Genomic DNA, 26,103 nt, shown 5'->3' with positions numbered 1-26,103 from the left:
CGTTGAAGGAAACCCAACCATGTGTTTATTATAAAGCCAACTTTTCGAGCTTCAGCCCTCGTTAGAGAGAATGGCGAAGGACTAACGCTCGAAACGTCAGCTCGTTAGGGTGGCCGATTTGCTATATCAACTGATACAGCCAACTTATCGTGTAATACCTCACACCGAAGTAGCAGCACAGTTTCTTCAAACTTATTCATTTGTTCATGTGTGACTATTTCTTTGTAAAGAAGCACTTGTGGAGAACAAGTTACCATTTTGAAAATCTTTAAGTATTTAGCAAAATATCAGGCAGAATAAATTGACTTAGTTCTAACTAATGTCATTAGCTGTAGTTTAACCCGAATTCTTGTCTTTTATAGGTACTGGTGGTTTATTAACAGCTTACACCCTTCTCTCGAAGAAAAAGGAAACAAACGTCTGTATCTTTGAGAAAGAAGATCATCTCGGAGGAAAACTTTTTGACTTCAATTTTCCTGAAGTTCCAGACGTCGCAGTAGGTTCGTTTGAAATAAGTCAAGTGTCGTATCGAGCCGACCAACATCTGTATAAAAATAACGAAAACATTTTGAGGAACCATGATGGAATATCTTGTGAATGTTTAACGTTTGTTTTTTTATTCGTAGGACTAGGACAGTGGAACATTTATGGGGTCAACTATGAAGAAGCGTAAGTCTCATTTAACGGTAATCAACTGTTATAAGGGACTAGTTATAAAGTAGGAGGGGGTGGGGGTGGGCTGGAAAATTAAATCGCATTTTAAGCGTTATTAAATATTAATGATCATTAGTTGAATGGATAGATGGCTTTCCTCTCCACTGATGGAAGACCAGTAGGGAAGGAGTCAAATGAGAGCAAAAGACGCTATGGGGTGATGTTACAGAAATGGCTCTCTAAGTGCAACCAGTAACATTAACATATTCAGTTTAAAGATTTTATTTTTACTTACACCTCCCCACCCTCGCATACAGTTTACTTTCCCAGTCAACCGACTGATCTTCCATCAGTGGAGAGGAAACCAATCCCTCTCTGGAAAAGCTGGTTAATGAAACTATTTATTTAATATTTTATCGCTCTGACTGCTTACCAGTCAGTATAGAGCGGCTACAGTTTCTACAGTGTTCTGGTGTTGCTGATCGATATTAGAACATGCTAATTTTTAATGTTAGCTTTACATATAGCTGGCATTTTGAGTTGCACTGTTTAGTTAGAGTTTTCTATTACCTCAGGAACTGAACCATCTTCAACGTTTAGACTCAACTCTTCAAAATTATGCTACTGTCCATAATTCGCTTCCTACATAATCAGATAAAGCATGTTTTACAGACGACCCACTCCTCTGAAGTCCATACTTTTATTTTTATCGCCCACCTCTTTTTTTGCGCATAAAAATGCTTCACCGCCTTCCAACCCCCCCCCCCCCCCATTTTACCGGCCCACGTTCCCCCTCCCCTTTACTTTATGACCAGTTCCTCGAGTTTTCACGCCGGAAGATCAATCAAGTGTATTCCACTGGTTATTGATCGATTAAACAAACCTTAAATATGATTAACTCGATTCATCCTGTTTGCTTGTTTGTTTCTTTTTCTTGTATTTCATTCTAGAGATTTCGCCCAGAGTTTGGGAGTCTTTATTGATTCATGGATAAGGACCATCGCTCGTGTTGAAGCCCGTGGTAGGTACGCAAGCAGTTTTGATTCTCTAAAGCCAGAGGCCTTTCCAACATTACCTGATCGAGCCCCTACAAACAAAACAACCGCAGATATTGTCAAGTTCATCTCCTCTAATAAGAGAAATTATACGCAGTTCTCCACGGCGGAGACGTTTCTTTCGTACGAGTTGACCCCGGAGGGAACCAAGTTCATAGCAGATGCTTTTGGCTTTAAGGGTGACTACATGCAAGAGATAAACCCTGACAGTTATAGAACCTACCTGGAACATCAGGAGTATCTCACTAATGATAATGGAGACGACGCGAGGCCCACCAAAGGTATGAGTGAGTTAATCACAGAGCTTCGGAAAAAAGTGGAAAATCTTACTGCAAGAATTTACCTCGAAGAAACAGTAACAGCTGTTGACAAAATTGAAGGCAAGTATGTTCTTCGAACAACGAGACGAACTGCAAGGGCCAACAAGACAATTATTACTGTTGGACCTGCGGCTTTGAAGAAGATAAAAGGTGACGTCATTCTGAACATCACATATCACGAGATCTTTAACTCCATTGTAAGCGTACCTGCATTCTTTGGGGCAGCGGTCTACGATAGAGCTTGGTGGAATGATACCACTGCCGCGCAGAAGAAGAACGTTCTGCAGCCTCTGGACATGTTTATATCCAGTAGTGACTGTTTGGGTATTACAATGCCTTACAAGTAAGTGATCATCTGGTCTAACTAAAATGTTTATCATTAGATGATAAATCTTGCGATTTCAATCATTCACTTAACCTCGGGTGATCGGCCATAAGAAGCCATCAAACAATTTTTGCTGAAGTGCGATTGGTCTCAAAACATCTCTTGACTAAATATCTTCTTTTTGTGTTGGAGGACAAAATAGCATCGCTATAAGTTTGTTTACTAAAAATTTTTATTTTCAAAGCTCTTGAATTTAAATAATCATTTGTTTTTGTTGCTTGTTGTTTTAGGGGAGTCGGACCTAACGGAAAAGTGGTGCTACACACAATAGCTAATAACGGAGGATGCAGTGATAAGTGGGGAAAAATTTTACAGATTTCTGAGGATAAACTAAACATAGAGCTGACGCGAGCCCTGAAATACAAGTTTCAACGAGATAACATACCGCAGCCTCTGAAGACTAAATACAAATATTGGCAGGAAGGTTTCTGGTGAGCGCAATTTGCTACCAAAAATAAAAGTCTAAAATGCTCTTTCTTAAATCTCCTTATGGTCTTTATTAGTAGTTGTTCCATGTGGCTCCCAGACATTTTAGTCCTTGAGAAAAAATGAAGTCAATTTAGTATTCTGTTCATTATCTCTTGGACTGCGTTAAAGAAGAAATATTGATTATCAGCATTGAGTATGATTATGTGGAAAGTATACCGTGTACACGAAAAAAAAGTTCCGATAAACCCACGTTGGAGAAACGCCTTGCTTTTCATAGCTGGAGTCTTTGACCGGTATCACGCCGTCGGAATGGCGACGAAGCGATTCTAAGATCAACAAATCAACCATTTTCAGAGAAATAAACTTTCACAAGCAATAGAATTTTAATGGCATGCTAAAGCAGAGCAGTGCTACAATCTATTACTCTATTTAGCTTGACAGCTTTTTTGGGGGGTTGTTGTCTAATTTCAAAACCTAGCAGCCATCATGGTTCAAGTAAAAGCCCGATGAGAGGAACATCTGTCTAATGTTTATCAAACTTTCTTTCTTTGGTAATACAGGTATTTCCAGAAGCCTGGTGCACACTTCAACTTAACGACCATCATACAATGGGCCAAGCGACCGCTGACCGGACAAGATGTATTCTTGGTTGACAGGGCATTCAATAATTTTGGTGGATGGTTACAGGACACTTTGCGTTCAGTAAATGATGCTTTAGTGGAGGGCTGGAATGTAACACTGTCATTTGATGTTTATCAGCAGGCTTGAACGACTTTCATATTAAAACCTTTTGAGAGAGAAATGAACACTATCATAAAAAGGAACGGTTTGAAACCGGAGGAAATTACCATCAGCAGTATTTTTTTTCAACTGACCAGTAGATTACAATAATTACCATAGCAACGAAATGTATCTAATTGATAAGAGGAACAGAAAACAGAAGAGGAGGGAAGACCTCCTTCCTAGGAGAAGTCTTCCTTCCTAGGAGAAGTCTTCCTTCCTAGGAGACCCAGGCAGCAAGAACCAGCGAGGATGTCAAATACGTAAATGAACGAAAACCCTTAGTTCCGAAAGAAGGGTGCGAATGCCGAGGAAAGATATTTACTCCCCTCTTAAGCTCCTTCCAACAAAATTTTCCGAAAAAAAAATGAAAGCTATTCCACTAATTCAAGGTTGTAGAATAAATCATTAGGAATAAACTCCGTATAATTCAGGTCATAGACAATGAGGAAAACTGAGTAAATCAAGGAATTGTTTCGCAGTATTTGTTGGCATAAAATATTTTCAGATATTGTTCTTCTCATAGGGGTTTAGCATACACCTTTATTGTGTACATAAATGTATCGTGACTAGTTACGCAAAAAGAGCCTTTGTAATTTTGACCACAACTATATAGTAAGCTGTTATGATATATTTTAGAGACAACGACAAACACGGAGTCTCTCTGTAAAAAGTTAATGGTCATCATTTATGAATCAGTTATTGAAAGTTTGCTATATATAATAAACTTTATCAACAAACATTGTTCAGCGTTTTCCTTTTGATAGAGCTATGGATAAAGTCGACCTGTGTAGCAACTTGCTTAAGAATAACCATCGGAAAGAGGATACCTTGCCGAGGGCCTTTCGGTCAAAAGGTGTTCTTTATTGAAGCAGTCGAAAACATTAAACGGACGTTTACACCGCAGAAAAATTGGGTACACAATCGCCAAATACTGGGAAAGTGGCATACGAATCCAGGTTTTTTCACGATTTGTGGCCACAGTAGCTTATGACACCAAAACCTTAAATATACGGGTCGATACCCACCCTAACTAGAAGGGAATGCATCGTTTACAACAGAAAAAATTTGGGTCTGTTCCCGATTGTTTCTGGCGTGTGCTTTTTATCTTAATTTCTCTTTTGTCTCTCTGAGGTTTCTTTCTGAGGTGAGTGCGATATGCTTGTGAGTGTGTGACCTGCGTCATCAGCGCTGGCATATGTGTGTGACCGTGATAGACGTGACAGTTCTTCGAGAAAATTAAATCTTCGGGAAGTAATTACTGTAAAACAATCATGACTTGCTAAAATGTGAACTAAATTGATAGGTATTGTAAATAAAGAAATAATGAAACATATTTGAAATGTTTGTGTTTATAATGAAGTGATGATCTGTCTTTTTCCATGTCATTTATACGAGGCAAACGCAATTAAAAAGGGTCGCCTCAATAGGATCGAATTTCTCGCTAACCTTCAACTTGGGACGCAACGTCAAGTTCTGATTGATTCTTGCTCAAACTGCTTGAGAATGTCTGTTGTGCATCCACAGTCACTTGAACCTTCAACAACACTTGAAATCAGCGAGGATGAACATCGTTTGACGAAAGATCGATCCTTTTCGACAAGCTGGGACTGTTTTCGCAAAAGATATGTGAGATGCAATATTCGAGTGTGGCAATTTCTGCTATTGCTGTTGGCAATACTCGTCATCATGGGCGGCATAACAGGTTTAGCTGCAATCTTTGGCCCTGGAAAAGCTACCCTTGAAGAAGAAAAAAGAGGTATATAAATTTTAATATCTCGTTCAAAGATGAGTTATTCAGTTATTGCCACAATGCTTTCCAAATACCGACTAAAACAACGAAAGCAGTTAGTCTATCATTTCCGCATTGTATTCGGTAATGCTACTTCGAGATCCACTGTTTATGGGAGACAAGGGGTTTACGACATGTTTTTTCCCCTCTCGTTTGCCGCACTTGGAGCCTGCCGTCGGCGCATATCTCTTTCTGAGCCTTACTAAAAACAAACCACCTTTACAAAAACTAAAGGTGAAATACGCCGAGGTGTATAGAGGTTACCCGCTGACGTCACGTATCTCGTAGCAACCATGTTGGCCGCCATCTTGAAGGTCAGGTCTTCCAATGTTAACAAGCGATTCTGACCATGTCTGCGAAAAAAACTCACTTTTCAACGCTCGATCCGCTCGATAAAGAGAAATATTTGCAAAAAAAAGCTTGTATTGACAACATTGATCCGTTTGAGATCGCAAATAAGGAATGATCGTCAAATGTTAGCGATTTTCCACCGATAACTTACGTGGACCTCGTGAGCTATCTAGTCCTAAATTCACTAGACGAAAAATTTAGGAGGTATATGAAGAAAGTTTAAAGAAAATTTCGTTTCTTTAGATTTTGCCGACGAAATTTTAGGCCATGAATTCTAGCCAAAACGTACCTTGTATTGCTTCCCAATAATGCTAGCTGAGTGGCTGCAAATCCTTTAGAAGATAAATTTTAAGTTGAAAGTGCATTGACAACCTACAATCTAAAAATGTTTCATGGTTTTACTCCCTCGAAATGGGTACATTTTCAACTGAACTGGGTTTCCTTGATACAGCGACGTTAACTCATATAGTGATTTCTCTCATTGCTTTACCACATGGTTGGCTTTTGAAACAATGATTTCTTTTGTTCAAAGGTTGAAAAAATTTGATGGAACATCAAAAGAAATTTGATATTAATGTTTGTAGACCAGATACATCACTATAAGTGATGAGCCAGCCCTAAGAAATCACTCAGGTGTAATGCACTGTTGGGTAGACCCTTAATATATCAGGTCTATAAGGAAACATTGGGTTACAAAACAACCCAAAATGACCCACAAAGAGGTTCAAGGAAAAAATCCTTGCTAAAATGAATGGCCAACCCCTTCCCCAAAGAACAAAATGGTAACGTTGGACCCTTACAGTAATTACCTAGAAAAATAGGGCTACACTGCATTCATGTGTGTCACATGAAGAGCAGCCCCTTTGCAACACCTCAAGGAGCACTTCTAGTAGGTTTTTTTTTTGTTCTTGCAGCCTGTGTGTTGCCTCTAAGACAACACTGGGTTACACCACCATTTGCTGGTGCCCAAATTACACCTCCTAAAAAATAGAAGTCACAATCTTCAATACTGCTCCCAATAACAATAATAATTAATCCACTCCCAATAATTACATTTTTCAGTAAAGTACACAATCAGTGCATTGATATTTATGGGAAATACATGGAAACACAACCCCAAATAGAAAAAAACAAAACAAAACAAAACAAGTGATATTCTGGTACAAAAACTTCTGCCCCTGAAAATGAAATAAACCAGACACAAGAGTGGCAGGGCTCACTCCCTGCCAAAGCTATATTAATTTTTAATTCCAATATGCATTGACTTGTATACAAGTCCCCGTGACACTGCAATGCAATGTGCTTCCATGGGTATATGCTCCAATTAACTAGTAATTTCAAGGTTTATCTATCTCAATTAACCTTAAAAGTCAAACTTATTCCAGTGAAAAAGTTTGCAAGCAAACTATTCTGGTTTCCCATACTAGAAAATTTAATTTCGGGAAAGCCACAAATGAAACATTACTCACTTCCAAACACCAGAGAAGCACTGACTGGCATGTGCCATTTTGCCAGCTGCCAACCTTTGATGTGCCATCGAGAAAGCTTTCAGTGTTTTAATGGGTATGCTCTGATGAACTGGTAATTTCAACGGTTCGACGGCAGGTACAAAAAGCAGGTCACAGGTGACAGGTCACAGGTCACAGATCACAGGTGACAGGTCAGAGGTCACAATTAACAGGTCACAATTAAAGAGTTATACACCGGATAGAGTAAAGGCGTTGCATTTATAGTGTTTCATCGCAAGATATCCAATATCGCAGGAACAACTAAACACAACCACAACAAGACCCTCATCGGCAGGTTATGATTGAATTACAGTCGATGCTTAGTAAATAAGGATGTTAGGATGATGAATAAGGAAATATATGGCTTTACAACCATTTGAAAAGACCGAAAAAAGCGAGAAAAAACCTTAATTTCTTACCTCAAAATCCTCTCCTTCCTCCGCCATGATTCTCACGCGCACGAGGGAATTCCCAGTTCCAGGCTTCTGTCACAGACTCGTTCCAAGCCCCTATAGATCGAAGAAGATGTTATTTCTGTCTGCAGATTAAAAAGAAGTCTTCAAGCTGGGAACAGAGGAAACAGTACCAGTACACCCAACAGAATGTTGAACTAGTGACATTTTATTGTTCTATTCTTACACGAAAACCGGAACGCATATATATTATGTTCATTTCTGACGACTGGAAATGGAACTCTATAATGCAACGCCTTTACTCTATCCGGTGTATAACTCTTTAAGTGTGACCTGTTAATTGTGACCTGTGACCTGTGACTTGTGACCTGTGACCTGCGACCTACTTTTTGTACCTTCCGGTAATTTCAATGTTTACATCTATCTCAAGCAACCTTAAAAGTCAAACTTAATCCAGAGAAACAGTTTGCATGCAAACTATTCTGGTTTACAATACTAGAAACTACAATTTCAGGAAAGCCACAAATGAAACATTACTCACTTTGAACAACAGATAAGCACTGATTGGCAAGACTTAACCTTGAGAAAGCCTCCAGTGCTTTCATAAGGACTACTTAGGATTTCAATTTGCGTCTTCTAGACGAAAGATCGAGCGCTTTTTCTCCTTGATAGACGATAACACTTGGGAAACAATAATATCCCTTCTTGTCGCGATTTGAACGGTTGGAACAACCGACAACAGAGCAAAAATTGACTATCTTTACGTCAGCCCTTCGGTTGGTCTTATGTTTTCCGCGAGAGGTTCACCTTCAAGATGGCCGTCAATGCGTTTCTATGGAAGCGTGACATCATGCGGGATACCTCTTTTCTGATTTAATTTTAAATCAAAGAAACTTCTCTGGTTGAGATCTCCAAAGTTGTTCCCGACTTTATGGCGCACAAACACTCTTTAACCCTACGTTACTAAGTCGAACATACATTACGTTTTCTTTGTGAAGAAATTGTACAGTTAGAATTTTGCGGTACCTTAGCAACTCTGATTAGTGGAACTTGTTTATTTCAAACTGAGCCTCGACAGGTCATTGAGGATGGGCAACAGGTCAAAAATGATAATGTCTATGTCTGTAAATTGTGTCATATTAATGAGGGTATGGCGAGTGTTGACAGAAGATTTATGCTGTCCTTTTTCTGATAATTTGATTTGACAATAAACGAAAATTCCTGTGTGTACGCGTAACAACAATGTATGAGAAAATGATCGAGGGAAGTAAGCGCGAAAATTAAGTGCAAGTGCGGGCGTGCAAAGAGAAAAGACCTCTTGTGAACATTTCATAAAAATTGTGCCCTTCCACACTTTTAATATAACACTTAAAATATCTAATAACTTGGATATATCAACAAAGTTGAAAAGGTAAATTGGCCACCGTAACGATTACAAAAGCTGACGTTTTGAGCCTTTATTCACTTAAAATATCTACTCTGTCGTGTTTTTTGGTTTTGCTTCGGTTGTTCGTTTGTCTTTGTTTGTTTGTGTTTTGTGACCACTGCTCTAACAACCACATCAGAACCAACAACCGCTGCTCTACCAACCACAGATCAACCAAGAACCACAGAAAAAGCACCACCTACTGCCCCATCTACCACAGCAGAACCAAAAACCACAGAAAAAGCAACAACTACTGCTGCAGTAAACGCTACCACCACACTTACCACAGCAATACCAACAGCTACTGCTGTAGCATCAATTGCTGGGCCAACAACAGCAGCACCAATCACGCCCCCTCATAAAAAAATCTTAGAGTGTGGAACAGCTATAGTTGGCGCAGGTGAGGACTGGGCACTACTGGTCCGTTGCAATTACGTGGGAGATCTAGCACTCATAAAATCTTTTAACTCTTAAAATCGATTCCTTTGGTTTGTCGCAGTTGTTCGTATGAAAGCTTAGAGAATTGGTGGTGAGAAAGCACACAGTAATAGGCGAGTCTTTTCTCGACAGCTACTGCCTGGAATTCTTAAACTGATTTCTTTTCATTTATAGGTATTGGTGGTTTATTAACAGCTTATATCCTTCTTTTCAACAAAAATGAAACTAGCTTGTGTATCTTTGAGGAAGAGGATCATCTTGGAGGAAAACTTTTGGATTTCAGTTTCACTGAAGTTCCAGACGTCGCAGTGGGTTCGTTTTAAATTATCGTATCGACCCATCAAAGAGTTACAGTTCAATATGAAAAACTGGTCATGATTCATCCCCTAAGAGCAATGGGGGGGGGGGGGCTGGGGGGTTGGGGGAAGGTTGTGAGCGGAGGATTTTGGTTGTGTAGCAATCAAATTTACCTGATGCTTCCATAAATCTCTGTAGCTTTTTTATGACCACTCAGTCAATTTCTGTATCCTTTATACTTCATTGCTGACAATTGACCCCTTTACGTTCCCCCTCAAAGACATGTGATCCCCAAAAAAATCTCCAACTCCCCTTTTCCTTGGCGATGTTAAATGAGCATTTCCTAACGAAACCATTTTTAACCACCCTGATAGACCCACCTAATGGATAATTTTGTAGATTTTTAACTTACTTTTGATTCGTAGGCCTTGGACAGTGGAACATTTACGGCGCCAACTATGATGAAATGTAAGTGTCATCAACAATTCTAAAAAACGTTCACATTTTGTTATTTTCCTCCCACATTCTTTTCATCGGAGCGATTTCGTTGAAAATTTTTACAAACGAACCAATGATAAACATATTTTCAGCCAACTTGATCTCATTATTTTATGTCTTACGAAAGTCGTCAAAAAAGTAGTCCTTTGCAGGATATGATGTTCCTCTATTGCCAATCCTCATCCCTCACCCCTCCTCCAGAAAATTGAACTTGTAAATTACTCGCATCCGATCCGAGTTTGTATACGTATTTATTTGTTTACAGACTTTTCTTGAATTACTACGTTAGAAAATCTATAGCTGATGACTAGCTCCAATTTTTTTCTAATTTTCACTTCATTTTAGTGAGCTCGTCAATACATTGGGAGTCACTCATGACCCTTGGATCAGGAAAACCACTCGTGTTGAAGCTCGTGGTGTGTACAAAGACAGTTTTGATTCCCTAAAGTCACAGGCCTTTCCAACGTTAAGTCATCGAGCCCCGACGAACAACAAAAGCCTCTCAGAAATCGCACAGTTCATTTATGATGATAAGAGAAATTATACCCAGTTCTCTACAGCGGAGACGTTTCTTATGTACGAGCTGTCTCCGGAGGGAGCCAAGTTCATGGCAGATACTTTTGGATTCAAGGGTGACTATATGCAAAAAATAAACCCAAACAGTTATAGAACCTACCTACACCATGAGGAGTTTCTCGTAGATGAGACTCAAAGTCATGACGACACGAGGCCCACCAAAGGTATGAGTGAGATTGTCACAGAACTTCAGAAAAAAGTGCAAAATCTTGGTGGAAAAATCTACCTTAAAGAATCAGTAACATCTGTTGACAAAAGTGAAGGCAAGTATGTCCTTCCAACGACGACCTTAACTGTAAAGGCCAACAAGACAATTATCACTGTCGGACCTACGGCTTTGAAGAAGATAAGGGGTGACGTCATTACGAACATCACAGATCACGAGATTTTTAACTCCATTGTAAGTGTTCCTGCATTCTTTGGAGCAGCGGTCTACAAAACGGCGTGGTGGAATGACACTACCGCCACTAAGAAGAACAACGTTCTGCAGCCTTTGGACATGTTTATATCCAGCAGTCACTGTTTGGGTATTACCATGCCTTACCAGTAAGTAATCGTCTGGTCTTACGATAATGTTCATCACTAAGTTATAAATCATGCGATTTTAATCATTCATTTAACCTTGGGTGATCAGCAATTATAAGCCATCAAACAATTTTTGCTCGCGTGCGACTGGTCTCAATACTTTACTTGACCAAATATGCCCCACTTGAAACTGGAGAATATTCAGTGAAGTACCCCAAGTGATACTTCCTGACTTCCAAACATTACGTCCACTACTTTAAGGGTCGGGTTTAAAAGGAAGAGAGAGTGTTCAGCTGGTTTTACAGAAGAAGGCACATGTTTGTTTGTTTATAAAGTCGTACCAAAGAGCACTGAAAAATAAACATCCCACGAAGCAAACGATAAGCGTTTCGTAAACATTTTAAAAAATATTTGAAAGAAATTATGATCAGTTTTTGATAAACGCAATAGCCTCCACTTGGTGTGAAAATGTACTGGTTTATGATCCATCAAATCTTCGTTTCTACTCGAATCGAAGCCGTTTGTAAAGATTTTCCCTCCCGGTTAGCTCAATGGATAGAGCACTGGACTGTTGTGCGGGAGGTCGAGGGTTCGAGCCCCGGCCGGACCAACACCTAAGGTCTTAAAATAATTGAGAAGAATATGCTGCCTTTCTATAACGTCAAGAAATGGTTAAACATTCTAGTCTTCTCGGATAGGGACAAATAAATGGAGGCCCCGTCTCCTGCAGGGTTAGGGGTAGGAGACGTTAATTTCCCACACACGAGATTACTGTGTGATGGAAGTCCTCCCCTGGGGTGGGATGGGTGGGTTGCTGTCATACGTTTCATACATGAGCCTCTGGCTCGGGCAATGTAGGTAACCATGCCCCACGTAAAGACAATAAACAATAAACTTAACTTAAACTTAGGGATAAAAAAGACAATAACCTCCATTTCATGCGAAATTTTACTTTTCTTATGATAAAGTCGAGCCTATGTTAAGCGGCACTGTATTAAGAGGTTACCCTGAATTAAGTTGTCAGTTGTAGAAGTCTCGAGTTTTTTTCCTCTTAATCATTGTAATTTCACCTCCACTGATCGATCACCTCTTTCAAGCGGTCACGGTTACCCTTTACTTGTCCTAACGGCCTGTTTTTATTCTCCTTCACCTGTGTTAAACGGTCACCGAAATTAAAACAGGAACATTCGAATGAAACTAAGAGTAATCTTTCAAGTAAATTAAAATCCATGTTTCTCTCCTTGAATGAAAGTAAGTAGTATTTTCGAGCGAGATTCTATCCATTCAGTAGTCAGCTATGGCAAAAAGTAGCTTATAGTGGGTGCTATTTACCGTTGTTTATAATACCTCTAATCTGTGGAACCCGGCGTATTAAGAAGTCAACCTGCATTAACTTTAGTTGTTTTTGTTACGGAAGGACACAATAGCATCGATATCAGGTTCTTTACTAGAAATTTTATGGTCAAGGCTATTGAATTTAAATAATTATTAATTTTTGTTACTTGTTATTTTAGGGGAGTCGGACCTAATGGAGAAGTCGTGCTACACACAATAGCCAATAACGGTGGGTGCAGTGATAACTGGGGAAAACTCTTACAGATTTCTGAGGATGAACTAAACAAAGAACTGACGCGAGCCCTGAAATACAAGTTTCAAAGAGACGACATACCGCTGCCCCTGAAGACTGCATACAAATATTGGCAGGAAGGTTTCTGGTGAGTGTAATTTAAATTGCCACTAAAACTAAAAGTCTAAAATGCTCTTCCTCAAACCTCCGCATGGTCTTCATCATTAGTTGTTCCATGCAGCTCCCAAACATTTTAGTCCTTGAGAAACAATAAAGGGAATCTAGTGTTCTGTTCATTATTTAAAGGCTGATGGTTTCTAAAGAAACTGTCTGGTGCTGCGTCGATGGGGGTAACGAAATAATTTGGATATATCAAAAAAGTTGAAATGGTAAATTGGCCACCGTAACGATTACAAAAGCTGACGTTTCGGGCTCCGACGAAGGGCTAACGCTCGAAACGTCAGCTTTTGTAATCGTTACGGTGGCCAATTTACCATTTCAACTTTGTTGTTATATCCTAGATATAACAACAAAGCTGAAATGGTAAATTGGCCACCGTTACGATTATAAAAGCTGACGTTTCGAGAGTTAGCACTTCGACGCTCGAAACGTCAGCTTTTATGATCGTAACGGCGGCCAATCTACCATTTCAACTTTGTTGATATATTCAAATTAATCTGTTCATTATTTGTTGGACTGAGTTAAAGAAAAAAATATTGATCATCAGCATTGAGTACGATTACGGGGAAAGTATATCGTGTAAACGCAAAACATGTTGTGATAACCCCACCTTGGAAAAACGTCTTGCTTTTCATAGCTGGAGTCTCTGACCCAGTATCACGCCGTTGGAATGGTGGCGAGGCGATTAAGTGATTAAAAAATCAATCATTTTCAGAGAAATAAACTTTCGCAACGACTGAATGGCTTCCTAGGGCGAGGCGATGCTATAATCTATTACTCTGTTTGGCTTGACAGTTTTTTTATTTCTGGGGTTGTTGTCGAATTTCAAAACCTGGCAGGCATCATGGTTCAAGTAAAAGCCCGATGAGAGGAACAGCTGTCTAATGTTTATCAAACTTTCTTTCTTTGATAATACAGGTATTTCCAGAAGCCTGGTGCTAACTATAACTTAACGACCATTCGACAATGGGCCAAGCGACCGCTGATCGGACAAGATGTATTCTTGGTTGACAGGGCATTCAATAATTTTGGTGGATGGTTACAGGACACTTTGCGTTCAGCAAATGATGCTTTAGTGGAGGGCTGGAATTCTAAACTGCCATTTGATGTTTATCTCTAAAGTCATAATCTACGGTGGCCCATAGGGGACATGACACATCTTTTTTTTTTATCGCGCGATAAATGATAGATTACCGCGCGATAAATGGAGATTATCGCGCGATAAATGGAAATTATCGCGCGATAACTAAAGATTATCGCGCGATAAATGGAAATTATCGCGCGATAATTTAATTATCGCGCGATAACATTTATTATTATCGCGCGATAATATTTATTATCGTGCGATAATTTATCATAAGATTCCTCCTTAAAAAATGTTTGATAAGTTACAAATCGTCTCTGTGGGTTTTTTTTTTTAACTCTTTCTCGTAAATGATCGTAGATTTAGCTGGCTATTTTTTCTAATTTCCGGGCCGAATACACAGTCAATTCAGTCGACATGATCGTCGTCCGAGAAGCACGTCGGCCAGAGTGCTGACTGAGCACTCTGTATTTGCGATGATCAACGGTCATTCCGGAAAGGGGATATTTGCTGCGAGATCCTTTAATTGTTCTCATTGTGAAAACTCAAAATAAATCATTGCGAAAAAAAAACCTGTAACACCAGCCTGTTACTTCCACTTGTCGTGATTATCACAACATCATCGACTAACAACTTTTCAAGCAACAACTGCAAAAATTCGAACTTCTGCCACGACGACTGAAGCATCAACCACGCCTGATCAGCAAAATCTATACAAAATTACGAAAACCTCTGAGGGCCAAACTGTTCGAAGGCTGATTAGTGCTAACCCAGAGTAATTTTTAATTTGGGTTTCTTCATCTTTTTGTTCAAAAGCCTTTCTCGAATGATTTTCTCCATTCTTTGAAGGGCATCCAATCATCAAAATGTATAGAAAACGAATTGTACTGAATTTTCTTTTAAGGCTTTCAGATCTGAAATCGGATTTCACACTAACTCTGGGTTCTCTTACCCAGCTTTGAACAACCCGGCCCGATGTTTACCAGGCAATCTGCTGCACTGAGAGGAATCTTAATTGTTTACGCAAAGCAATATAAGTCATGTCACACAGCGACGACGTAAAGCTTCAAATATTGCGTTATTTAACATTTATTGTCATCGATGCCATTTCTTGTCATCACAGCGATGAAAACAAACAAATGAGTGCTCTTATTCTAATATATCTATTAAAAAGAAAAAAGAAAAAAACTTGACGAATGTTTTACGTTTTCATTATCTCATCAGAAGATGGAGAGGACACAAAATCGACTGAATTTCCGGCCACAACCAAAGGTGCTGAGGAGACCACAAAAAAGAAACCAACAGGGCCGGAACCCACAGCTCCTCAGGAAACAACTGTGAGAAATGAGCGTTCTACTACAACTAAACCCACAACTACCACTGTTGCTCCCACCTCGGATTCAAAAACTCAAACCCCCGCAGGTCCTACGACAACGCAGTATACTACCACAGCACAACCAACAACCACAGAAAAACCAACCACCACAGAACAACCAGCAACAACAGAAAAAGCAACAACTACAGCACAACCATCAACAACAGACAAAGCAACAACTACTGCTCCACCAACCACAGCACAAACAACAACCACATCGCAACCAACAACCACAGAACAACCAACAACTACCGCTTCAACAACCACAGAACAACCAACAACTACCGCTCCACCAACCACAGCACAACCAACAACCACAGAACAACCAACAACCACAGAACAACCAACAACCACAGAACAACCAACAACCACAGGAAAACCAACAACCACAAGGAAACCAACAACCACAGAAAAGCCAACAACCACAGGAAAACCAACCACAAAGCAGCCAACAACCCCAGAACAACCAACAACCACAAAACAACCAACGACTACAGAACAACCAACAACCACAGAACAACCAACAACCACTGCCCCACCAACAACCACAGAACAACCAACAACCACTGCACCAACAGGCACAGCACAGCCAACAGCTCTAGAAAATGCAACAACCGCCGCCCTAACAACCGCGGCAAAGCCAACAACCTCAGAAAAAGCAACAAACACTACTCTTACAACTGCAACTCAACAAACAACTTCAGAAAAAGCAAAAACCACTGCTTTAACAACCGCAGTTCAACCAACAACCGTAGAAAAGGCAACAGCTACTGTTCCAACAACCACAGCACAACCAAACACCACAGAAAAAGCACCAACCACTGCTCCAACAACAACAGCACAACCAATAACAACAGAAAAAGCATTAACTACTGCTCCAACAACTACAGCACAACCAACGACTTCTGCTTTACCAAACAACACTGTTCCTACAACCACAGCACAACCAACAACCACAGAAAAACCAACAACTTCTGCTTTATCGAAAACCACTACTCCGACAACCACAGCACAACCATCCACCACAGAAAAACCAACGACTTCTGCTTTACCAACACCTACTTCTCCAGCAACCACAGAAATTCCATCAACTACTCCTCTATCCAACACAGTACAACCAACAACCACAGTAACTGCATCATCTGCTGCCGCAATAACAGCTACTGCCACACTGATCACAGCAAAACCAACAGCTAGTGCTGCGCCAACAACTATTGGGCCCTCGACTGCAGCACCGGTCACGTCCCCTGATAGAATTATCTTAAAGTGTGATACAGCCATAGTAGGAGCAGGTGAGAACTGTCGCACTGACTGCAAACGTTCGGTACACTTGGCTATCTTAAACATGTACTGTTCAAGTTTCTTTACCCTTTATCGTTTCTGCTTATCATAAATTTCCTAATAAGGAAGTGAGAGAATTTGTCAATCACATAAAGAAAACTTTTTCAGATAACACTCTTGTCATTTCTTGTCACCAACCCGCAAAATGGTGTATTGATATTGTCAGAGAAAGTTAGAAATTATTTACGTCGTGACAGTTTTATCTGTGAACTTTTCACGAGCTGTTGTCCACAATCTTGTCTCTTAGAATAACACAGGTAACAATGTAATGGTGTGCATCAGCATCTCAATGAAAGTTCCTTAGAGGAAAATTAAATGATCATCCATCTGAAGAGCGGTAATTTTGAAGCGCAAGTAGTTTTTTTGTCAATCTGCTCGATTTTTTTAAAGTCTTTTCTCCTAATTTATAGGTGCAGGCGGCTTATTGATGGCATATTCACTTCTTGACAAAAAGAAAGAAACAGACGTCTGCGTGTTCGAGACGGAGGACCGCGGTGAAGAAAACATTCATGACTATGTTTTTCCCCAAGTACCAGATGTCGTAGTAGGTAAATTTAACATAACACAAACACGCATATATATATATATATATATATATATATATATATATATATATGCAGTTATATATATATATATATATATATATATATTCTTGAACTTGATTTGAATGTATTTCAAAGAGTACCCAACTCTTAGAGGAGCACTGATAATTGTAACAAACTGGTTCAAGACTTCAGAGGAAGTTCATCGTTTTATTACGACAGCTCTGTTTCGTATGGTCGAAAATGACCACACTCATCAGGTAATTTCAACGTAAGTTCATCAGGTAATTTCAGGTAATTTCAGGTAATTTCAAATTACCTGATGAGTGTGGTCATTTTCGACCATACAAAACAGAGCTGTCGTAATAAAACGATGAACTATTTCTGAAGTCTTGAACCAGTTTGTTATAATTATATAAATATTTAGTATAATTTCAGAGCTGAGCAAAGAGTTTCCAGCAATCTGATTGGTCGAGCGGTTCCTTATATTACGCTATATAAACCGCTCCACGCGGTTTGTATAAAATGTTAAAATAAAAAGTTAATAAATGTTACTAAAATGTTATGATTTTAGAAATTTCTCTGTTGTTCAGCTCTGAAATTATACTAGAACAATTATTCGCCTCAGGTTCGATTGTTAAATATATATATATATATATATATATATATATATATATCTAACTAACTGCAGAGAGTACTGTTTCGGCCTTCTGGGCCTCATCAGTGCAGTGCTGATGCTAGGATGGAGGAGAACCGAGAGGGTCTCCCCAAACGACCCAACATTTGTGGTGTCGTCTAAGCCATTCTCAGGCCAACAAAGGTGCACCACGCAAGGAGGATCAATAAAGATTCGCAGTCCAAACCTCACAGCCAACACGAAGGTAGAAAGTTTAAAAAATTGCGAGAATGGACAACTTCTGACGTAAAAAGTATAAAAAGTTTTAATAAAAAACGTTTCGGTCAGAGACCTTCTTCAGTTATTTACAACTTTTGAAATAAAAAAAGAGCATTAAATAGGATCGAAGTGCTAATATTTACGTAATTACAGATAACGACTAATGAACATGTGTTAATAAACTGGTGCTAATAATTATTAGCACCAGTTAATTAGCCGTTATCTGTAATTACGTAATCATTAGCTCTTCGATCCTATTTAATACTCTTTTTTTATTTCATAGTTGTAAATAACTGAAGAAGGTCTCTGATCGAAACGATTTTTATTAAAATTTTTTATATTTTTTACGTCAGAAGTTGTCCATCCTCGCAATTTTTTAAACTTTCTACCTTCGTGTTGGCTGTGAGGTTTGGACTGCGAATCTTTATTGATCCTCCTGGCGCGGTGCACCTTTGTTGGCTTGAGAGTTCCATTAACGACTATATATATATATATATATATATATATGTGTGTGTGTGTGTGTGTGTGTGTGTGTGTGTGTGTGCTTGTATTTAGTATAATTTCGGAGCTGAGCAAAGAGTTTCCAGCAAACTGATTGGTCGAGCGGTTCCTTATATGACGCTATCTATATAAACCGCTCCACGCGGTTTATATAAAATGTTAAAATAAAATGTTAATAAATGTTATTATAATGTTATGACTTTAGAAATTTCTTATTCGACGATATTCACCTCGCCTTCGGCGAATAATTGTTAAATATTTATATGTATAAACATACACAGAAATTAGTAGCTATCTTTGAATGAAGGACCGAAAAACTGTTTTATATCATTTACTCGCACGATCATCGCATGAAGACAAAGTTTCTTTTTTGTTGTTGTTTTTTTCAGGTTTAGGGCAGTGGGATGTTTCCGGTGAAAACTATGCAGAGCAGTAAGTGTCAATTTAATTCAAATGTTTTACTTTGTTGGTAGTCATTACATGAGTCGTGCCAGTTTTTCGGAATTGTTCGAAGGCACACAACAATCGTTAAGAGTACAAAACTGCATCTTGATATGTAGATATGATGTAAGGATACCCAAACACAGATGAGGAACCAGAAAAGTAATGATCCCCACAACCTAGATTTATTTAGGCTTCGAATTCAAAGGGATTTGAACCCATGCTCCGCAAATATTAATCAGACGCCGCCATTGAATGAGCAACTTCTTGAAAGCGGGGGCTAATTTTTGTTACTAGCTTTTGCATCAAGCGATATGATTTATTTCATTTTTATTTGATTTATTTCATAACTAAAACTGTGAACATCGAAGAATTAGGGGGAAAAAAAGAATAAGGAGAGCCAGTAATGGAGGTGATAACATTGTACTGCAGAAAAAATATTTCAAAATGATGACAGAATGTAAACTACGAACCAAGTGTGACGGAGAGACAGATTTGAAGGAAATAAGTGCAATCAAGAGAATACAATCTGTTTTATTACCTCTTGGTACAAGTGAATTAACTTCTGTGTCCATTTTCAGGGACCTTTTAAATCATTTATTCGACCATGTTTCTGTCCTGTGGCAACCAAAAACTAAACGCGTTGAAGCTCGTGGACAGTATGCTGATAGCTTTGATGACTTGAAGTTAAAAGCATTTCCAACGCTACGGGACCGTGCACCACTCAACAATAAAACACTCAGGGAAACTGCTTTTTTAATCTCTAATAATGAGAGGAATTTCACTCAGTTCTCAACCGCAGAGACTTTCCTTTCTTACGAACTGTCCCCAGAGGGAGCCAAGCTTATGTCAGAAAATTTTGGCTTCAAGGGTGACTACATGCAAGCCATAAATCCAAGGAGTTATAGAACTCATCTCGGGAAAGAATACCATGTTAATGATGACAGTGTTTTAGAAGATACGAGAAGGCCTCCTAATTCCAAAGGAATGACTGAAATCGTCACAGAGCTCACTAAGAAAGTGGAAAGTGGAGGCGGTAAAATTTATCGTAAAGAGACAATTGCTTCGATCAACAAAGAAGGAGATAAATTTCTTCTTCAAACTACCAAATCAACTGTGGAAGCCAACAAGACAGTTATCACCGTGGGACCAGCTGCTCTGAAGAAGATCAGCGGTGACGTCATTCGAAATATTACAGATCATCAGATATTTAAATCAATTGTTGGTGTGCCTGCATTCTATGGGGCAGCGGTATATGACAAAGCATGGTGGAATGATACAACTGCCACTCAAAAGAACAATAACCTGCAGCCTTTGGAAAAGTTCATATCCAGCAGTTACTGCCTGGGAATTACCATGCCTTATAAGTTAGTACTCCTAAATCGTTACAACCTTCCTTAAAATTCGAAAGTAATACGTCGACCAATTCTACATCCCCACAGTGGATCCTCGAAGTATTTGAACTTTTCGAGAATGGTTTGTTAAATTTCCGGCCCCCAGGGCCAAATTGCGTTCAAATGCCCCACTCGAGTAGAATTTTTTATTGAACGATTCTTTACGTCATCAATGAAAGTTGCAGAATTTAACAGTCTCGTACTTAGTTTGTGGTGCCTCACTTGAGAGACTTTTTCTAAGCCATTTGCTTACGGAAGCGGACTCTTTACCTTACATTCCTCCATATTTAAAATAAAAACGCGTATTACACGGGTTCAAATTCCACACCCTACCAAGACAAGGTTCAAATGCTCCGGGGCTCGAACTACAGTTAAATTTCCGTTGGTTGCCCCGGGGGAAGTCAAAACATCGAATTGGTCGTTGTATGATATCCCTCTGCGTAGAAAGCTGACCAATACAATGTTCTCCTGTACATCTTATGAACAAGGAATTTTAGGTCCTTTTATGTAACGGCATTATGATCTCATTTTGAAGAGGTCCTAAACAACCAAATTCATGTCCTTAAAAAATAGGGACTGAAAATTGATATTTCTGATCTAGACTATGATGAAGCAACATCTTGCATAATTAATGAACTATTAGTGTGGCTTATTCCTTATTTTTATCATTTTCATTATAGAGGTGTTGGAAACAGCGGAAGAGTTGTGCTGCATACGATAGCTAATAACGGTGGATGCAGCGATAAGTGGGGGAAACTTTTGGAGATTTCTAAATCTAATAATGTCATTGACAAAGAACTGAAGCGTGCTCTGAAGTACAAGTTTCAACGAAATGATATTCCAAATCCTGTGGAGACTATCTACAAATATTGGAAGGAAGGGTTTTGGTAAGTGCAGTGGTAGAAATAAAACAGTATAGCAATCATTTACGTCAACTATTCTTAAGACAATTTTCAGTTTGATTCGCAAGTGGTATTCGCTTTTTCTCGTCAACAGCAACGAAATGCATCATTTCTGCTGAAAACTCATGCTTGCAAAGAATTGTGAGATCATATCTTCCCCTTCCGTATGGGCTTTCTTAGTGATATCTGCTGGACGCAGTGAATGCTTTCGCCTAAAGACGTTTCGTTCGCTCGTTCGTTCATCGGATATTTGCTGGGATATTATACTCTTGGGAGGGAGAGAGGTCGTATGCCAACAAGCGAGTGTCAACTTGGCTCACTTTTCACAGGTTCATTTCTGCGCCATTTTCCCTTTTTTTTTTTTTTTTTTTTAAGAGCAGTTAGGATTGATACATTTTCATTATTCGTTGACGTAGGTATTTTCAGAAGCCTGGGGCCAACTTTAATACAACGACCATTCGGCAATGGGCGAGAAGACCGCTGACCGGACATGATGTGTTCTTGGTAAACAGAGCATATTACGATTTTGGTGGATACCTGGAATACACAATACGATCTACTTTGGAAGCCGTTCAAGAGGGTTGGAATTCTGAGCTTCCGATTCAGATATAATGATCCGTAAAAGTGCGTGCGGAATTGAAGCACTTTCTTGTTGATATTGATGGTATGAGAGGAAAATTATAGTTTTGATTCCTAGATGGGAAAGTGTTAATGGTTTGTGTGTCTAAAGTTGTAACTGTTAAAATTGCGCTAGTTTTTCTCCAGGACCGTTAAATTCAAGACATTACGACACCAAGTAAGTAAAAAAGGAAAAGGTGAATTAATTAAGTACCATAATCAGAGAATATTACGTCAAAAGGTTTGCTTAAAAATATCCAATGTTTTCCCAAAACATACTTTGTTATTCAAATAATTAAAGAATTGGTTCCTGCGAGTTATGGATGCACGCCGAAAGTTTGAAGACAACGAGAAAAGCATAAGAATTGCTCAAGGCAAACTATGAATAAATGACAAGGCAAAAACGACCAAGAAATATTTCGAGACTAAAACTTTATAAAAATTGAAATTTTTCTGCCTAGAAGCGAAAAACGAACGAATTTCTTGTATGTACGAGACTGCCTAGTAGAATTAGCATGCTCGAATCGTTTTTTTTTTTTTTTAATGTAATTTACGGACAGAAAATTGTGTCGGTTTTCGTTGAAAATTTAGAATATTCTGAAATTGTACGGATTTCTAAATTAAAAATCTTTTTTTGAAAAATACTTTTAAGATACGTCAACACTTAAAAATAATATCAACCGTTCGAAAACGAGGCGAAAAACTTACAAATTTCTTACATTTGGTTTTGTTTTCTCATGATTTACATCGCGTTTGAGAATGGAGTATCGGCAACTCCAAAACTACCAGAGCTACACGTTCACTGTTTTCCAAAAAAGAGTATAATTAAGCATATTTTCTTTTCATTATGGGCTCCTGAAAAGGTCTCTTTCAATAGGGATGGAACGGTAAACAATATTGAAAGTTTTGAAAGCTTGTGGCTAAAGTTCACCGACAATGACGTCAGCCTAAATCATCTCTACGAACCATCTATTTCTTTTCCATAAAATATTAGCCAATCAGAGTGCGCGCTATCATATAGTTATGTTAGAGATACAGATAGCTTCAAATAAGCATTGTAAATATTTATAACTGCTTAATTCTTCTAGATGTCAACTATATTAGCCTTGTTTTTTAATGTCAATAATTATAGTAATATTATTTTTTCTCGAATACTGTGTCCAGTGTTTGCATGAAGGACTATTAGTGTGACTTCCATGCATTTATAAAAGAGATGTAAAACTATGTCGTTCGTTAGAGAAATAATAGAAACGTTTTGGAGGATAACTAATAGTTAATAAAGTATTCTTATCCGTTAGTTTGTGTGTTTGCTCTCGTTTTGAAGGCGGTCTCTGAAGCGTTCAAGCTCAGTTTTGTTCGCGTCAGGGTCGCCATGTTGGGGGAAAGTTCTCCTTTGATCAAGGTGTCTACAAACCGAAGACCGAACACCAAAAACCGAAGACCCACGTAAACTAGACTGGACGGCTGACTAATGACACCGACCTTATTGAAACGTTTTTTTTTACTTATGTTTTGTGGATGTTACTAAAACTGGTAACGGGGAACGGCGAACAGATGTTTAAAAACACTGTTTTTATCGCTAGGTCGCCCCTTGCAGCGAAATTAGACGACTTGCTTTTATTTAACTATTGCCCGGGCGAAGCCACGAAGCCTAGTATTCCGAGGCGAGAATTCGAAGTCAACGTTTCTGCAATGGCTGCCACCATTTGTTCTGACGTCTCTCTTTGTTTTTCCTTCCTGAAATCTGCATCTTTTGGCAGAGTTTGGTTGTTTGCATTGCCCAACAGCATTTTTTTGCAGATAAGTAGCAAGGAGGTAATATCTTAGATTAACAGAAATGAGCTTGGGAACGTAATAACCAGCCTAGTTATTAAAATTACTACATGCAGATATCTGCTTACCTTACCGCAAAATAACATCAGGAACATATCTTTGTATCGACCCATAAACTTCCATGTAAACAATAGAGAAATCAAACATTGACAGAACTTTCAATAACATTTAATTTAACATGTTATCTAACATTTCATTTTACATTTAATCTTCGAAAGGCCCTCAAACAAGCTTTGAAGACATGCTAAAATATGAAAAAATATGAATATGAAGGTCTACCAGGCCAGGTTAAAATTGCCTTTTACTAAAATAAATAGCATTTTCCTTCTTAGACATTGTTTTCAATTTCATACTGAAATCATTTTAAGCGACAAAACTTGCAGTACAATTACTCTATGAATATAAGAATAAATGCCGCGAGCTTGTAGTTCTGAGTTGATTGTTCAAATGTTGTGCAGGAATTGTAAGATACTCACCTCTCCGAGGATTTGATTTCTATGCAATCTGCAGTGTGTGCCAGAAAAAAACTACATTTATGAGGCACTCCACATTTCAAAGTAAAATCCTTCAATAAAACCTACACTTACCGTCTATGCTTTTGCTCCGACGATCGCGTTCGAAGAGCACGTGCTCAAACCTTGTTGCGAGACCCTTTTAGTTCCCTTTACTCCGCCATTTTGAATTCGTAGGCGGGTTACCGCTGTACACCCGTTCCCCGTTCGCCGTTCCTCGTTACCAGTTTTAGTAACATCCTGTTTTTGTTTACCCACTTTTCTCATTGTCGTCTATTTACACGAAAGTCACCTAACGTAAAAAGTAAAGGTAAACACACGCATACAAGGGGAAATCCTACCAGTGAAAAATTACAGAGAAATATTGAAATAGATGACTTGCAGAATACTAAGAACTCGGTAGCCATATCCGAAGGGATCCCTATATCATTATAAATTTGAGTCCCCCCCCCCCTTTATTTTACACTCAAGTGGTGTTTTCATTTTCTATAAATGAGAATACCACAAACACGAGAGCGAATACTTATATCACATTTTAGGCTAATAGTACACAAACCTTGGTTCACAGACCATAGTCCTTTTCATTTTCCCATGTGTAAGACTATAATCCACTGTATATCATAGAAATAAATACATTGCGTTCCATGCAAACTGGGAAATACTCTACATAAGAAGGGTTATCCTAACGTTTATCAGACTTTCTTTCTTAAGGACCATCCGACATTGGGCCAAGCGACCGCTGATCGGACAAGATGTATTCCTACTTGACAGGGCTTTCAATAATTTTGGTGAATGGTTACAGGACACTTTGCGTTCAGCGAATGATGCTTTACTGGAGGGCTGGAATCTAAAACTGCCATTTGATGTTTATAACTAAAGTCATAATCAGCAAGCTTGAAGGACCTTCATTTCAAAATCTTTTGAGAGATACATGAACACTTGAAAAATATTATGAAAAGGAATGGTTTGAAAAACGAAAAAATTGTCATCATTGTCAGTATTTTGTTTTCAACTGACTAGTAGATTATGATAATTACCGAAGCAACGAAATATATCTGACTGATAAGAGCAACAAAAAATGGAAGAAAATTAACGAAAAAACTACATTCGTCTCTCTAGGAAACCTAGGAAGCAAGAACCAGCGAGGATATCAAATACGTACTGTAAATGAAAGAAACCCTTAGTTCTGATAGCAGGGGGTGCATGCCGAGAAAAAATAATTTCTCCTCTCTTAAGCTCCTTACAACACAATATTCCCAAAAAAATTAAAACTAAACCACTGAGTAAAGTTATAGAATAAATCATTAGGAGTAAACTCAGTATAATTCAGATCATAGACGATGAGGAAAACTGAGTAAATCAAGAGATTGTTTAGCAGTATTTGTTGGCATAAAACAATTTTAGATATTTTTCTTCCCAAAGGAGGTTTAGTGTGCACCTTTATTTTGTACATAAATGTATCATCGTGACT

General features: G+C 38.7%; 3 protein-coding genes and 1 pseudogene across 6 annotated transcripts in view; 3 read left to right on the top strand and 1 right to left on the bottom strand.

The window, feature by feature from the left end:
* The window catches only part of LOC148720411 (uncharacterized), a 55,234-nt pseudogene that overhangs the window by 5,107 nt on the left and 24,024 nt on the right, over window positions 1-26,103 (top strand). The window contains exons 3-5 of the transcript XR_015992942.1: window positions 666-669; window positions 9,253-9,374; window positions 15,718-16,722. The product of XR_015992942.1 is annotated as an uncharacterized LOC148720411 (transcript). The remainder of the gene's footprint in view (window positions 1-665; window positions 670-9,252; window positions 9,375-15,717; window positions 16,723-26,103) is intronic.
* On the top strand, window positions 1,552-4,367 carry LOC148720415 (uncharacterized; the record flags this gene model as incomplete). Its single annotated transcript, XM_088738377.1, has 3 exons — window positions 1,552-2,372; window positions 2,645-2,845; window positions 3,404-4,367. Coding segments are annotated over 3 exons (1,230 nt in total), but the record flags the coding sequence as incomplete, so codon positions are not given.
* Window positions 4,573-8,048, bottom strand: LOC148720414 (uncharacterized). Of its 3 annotated transcripts, none has more exons than XM_088738391.1 (4): window positions 7,236-8,048; window positions 6,576-6,746; window positions 6,056-6,098; window positions 4,573-5,363 (listed from the first exon to the last, which is right to left on the bottom strand). In XM_088738391.1, exons 2-4 carry the CDS (start codon window positions 6,598-6,600, stop codon window positions 5,093-5,095), a joined length of 339 nt encoding a protein of 112 aa, XP_088594517.1. In that variant the 5' UTR covers window positions 6,601-6,746; window positions 7,236-8,048; the 3' UTR covers window positions 4,573-5,092. The 3 variants fall into 3 exon arrangements, with proteins under 3 accessions (XP_088594517.1, XP_088594518.1, XP_088594516.1); XM_088738392.1 differs by having other exon boundaries at window positions 7,694-8,048; XM_088738390.1 differs by having other exon boundaries at window positions 6,576-8,048.
* On the top strand, window positions 9,476-15,475 carry LOC148720413 (uncharacterized; the record flags this gene model as incomplete). The annotated part of the gene is made up of 6 exons (XM_088738374.1): window positions 9,476-9,513; window positions 9,781-9,863; window positions 10,274-10,316; window positions 10,692-11,468; window positions 12,962-13,162; window positions 14,113-15,475. Coding segments are annotated over 6 exons (1,344 nt in total), but the record flags the coding sequence as incomplete, so codon positions are not given.

The sequence above is a fragment of the Stylophora pistillata genome, chromosome 11, assembly GCF_964205215.1.
Source record: "Stylophora pistillata chromosome 11, jaStyPist1.2, whole genome shotgun sequence".
NCBI lineage: Eukaryota > Metazoa > Cnidaria > Anthozoa > Scleractinia > Pocilloporidae > Stylophora > Stylophora pistillata.
This window is presented reverse-complemented; position numbering and strand designations above follow the sequence as displayed.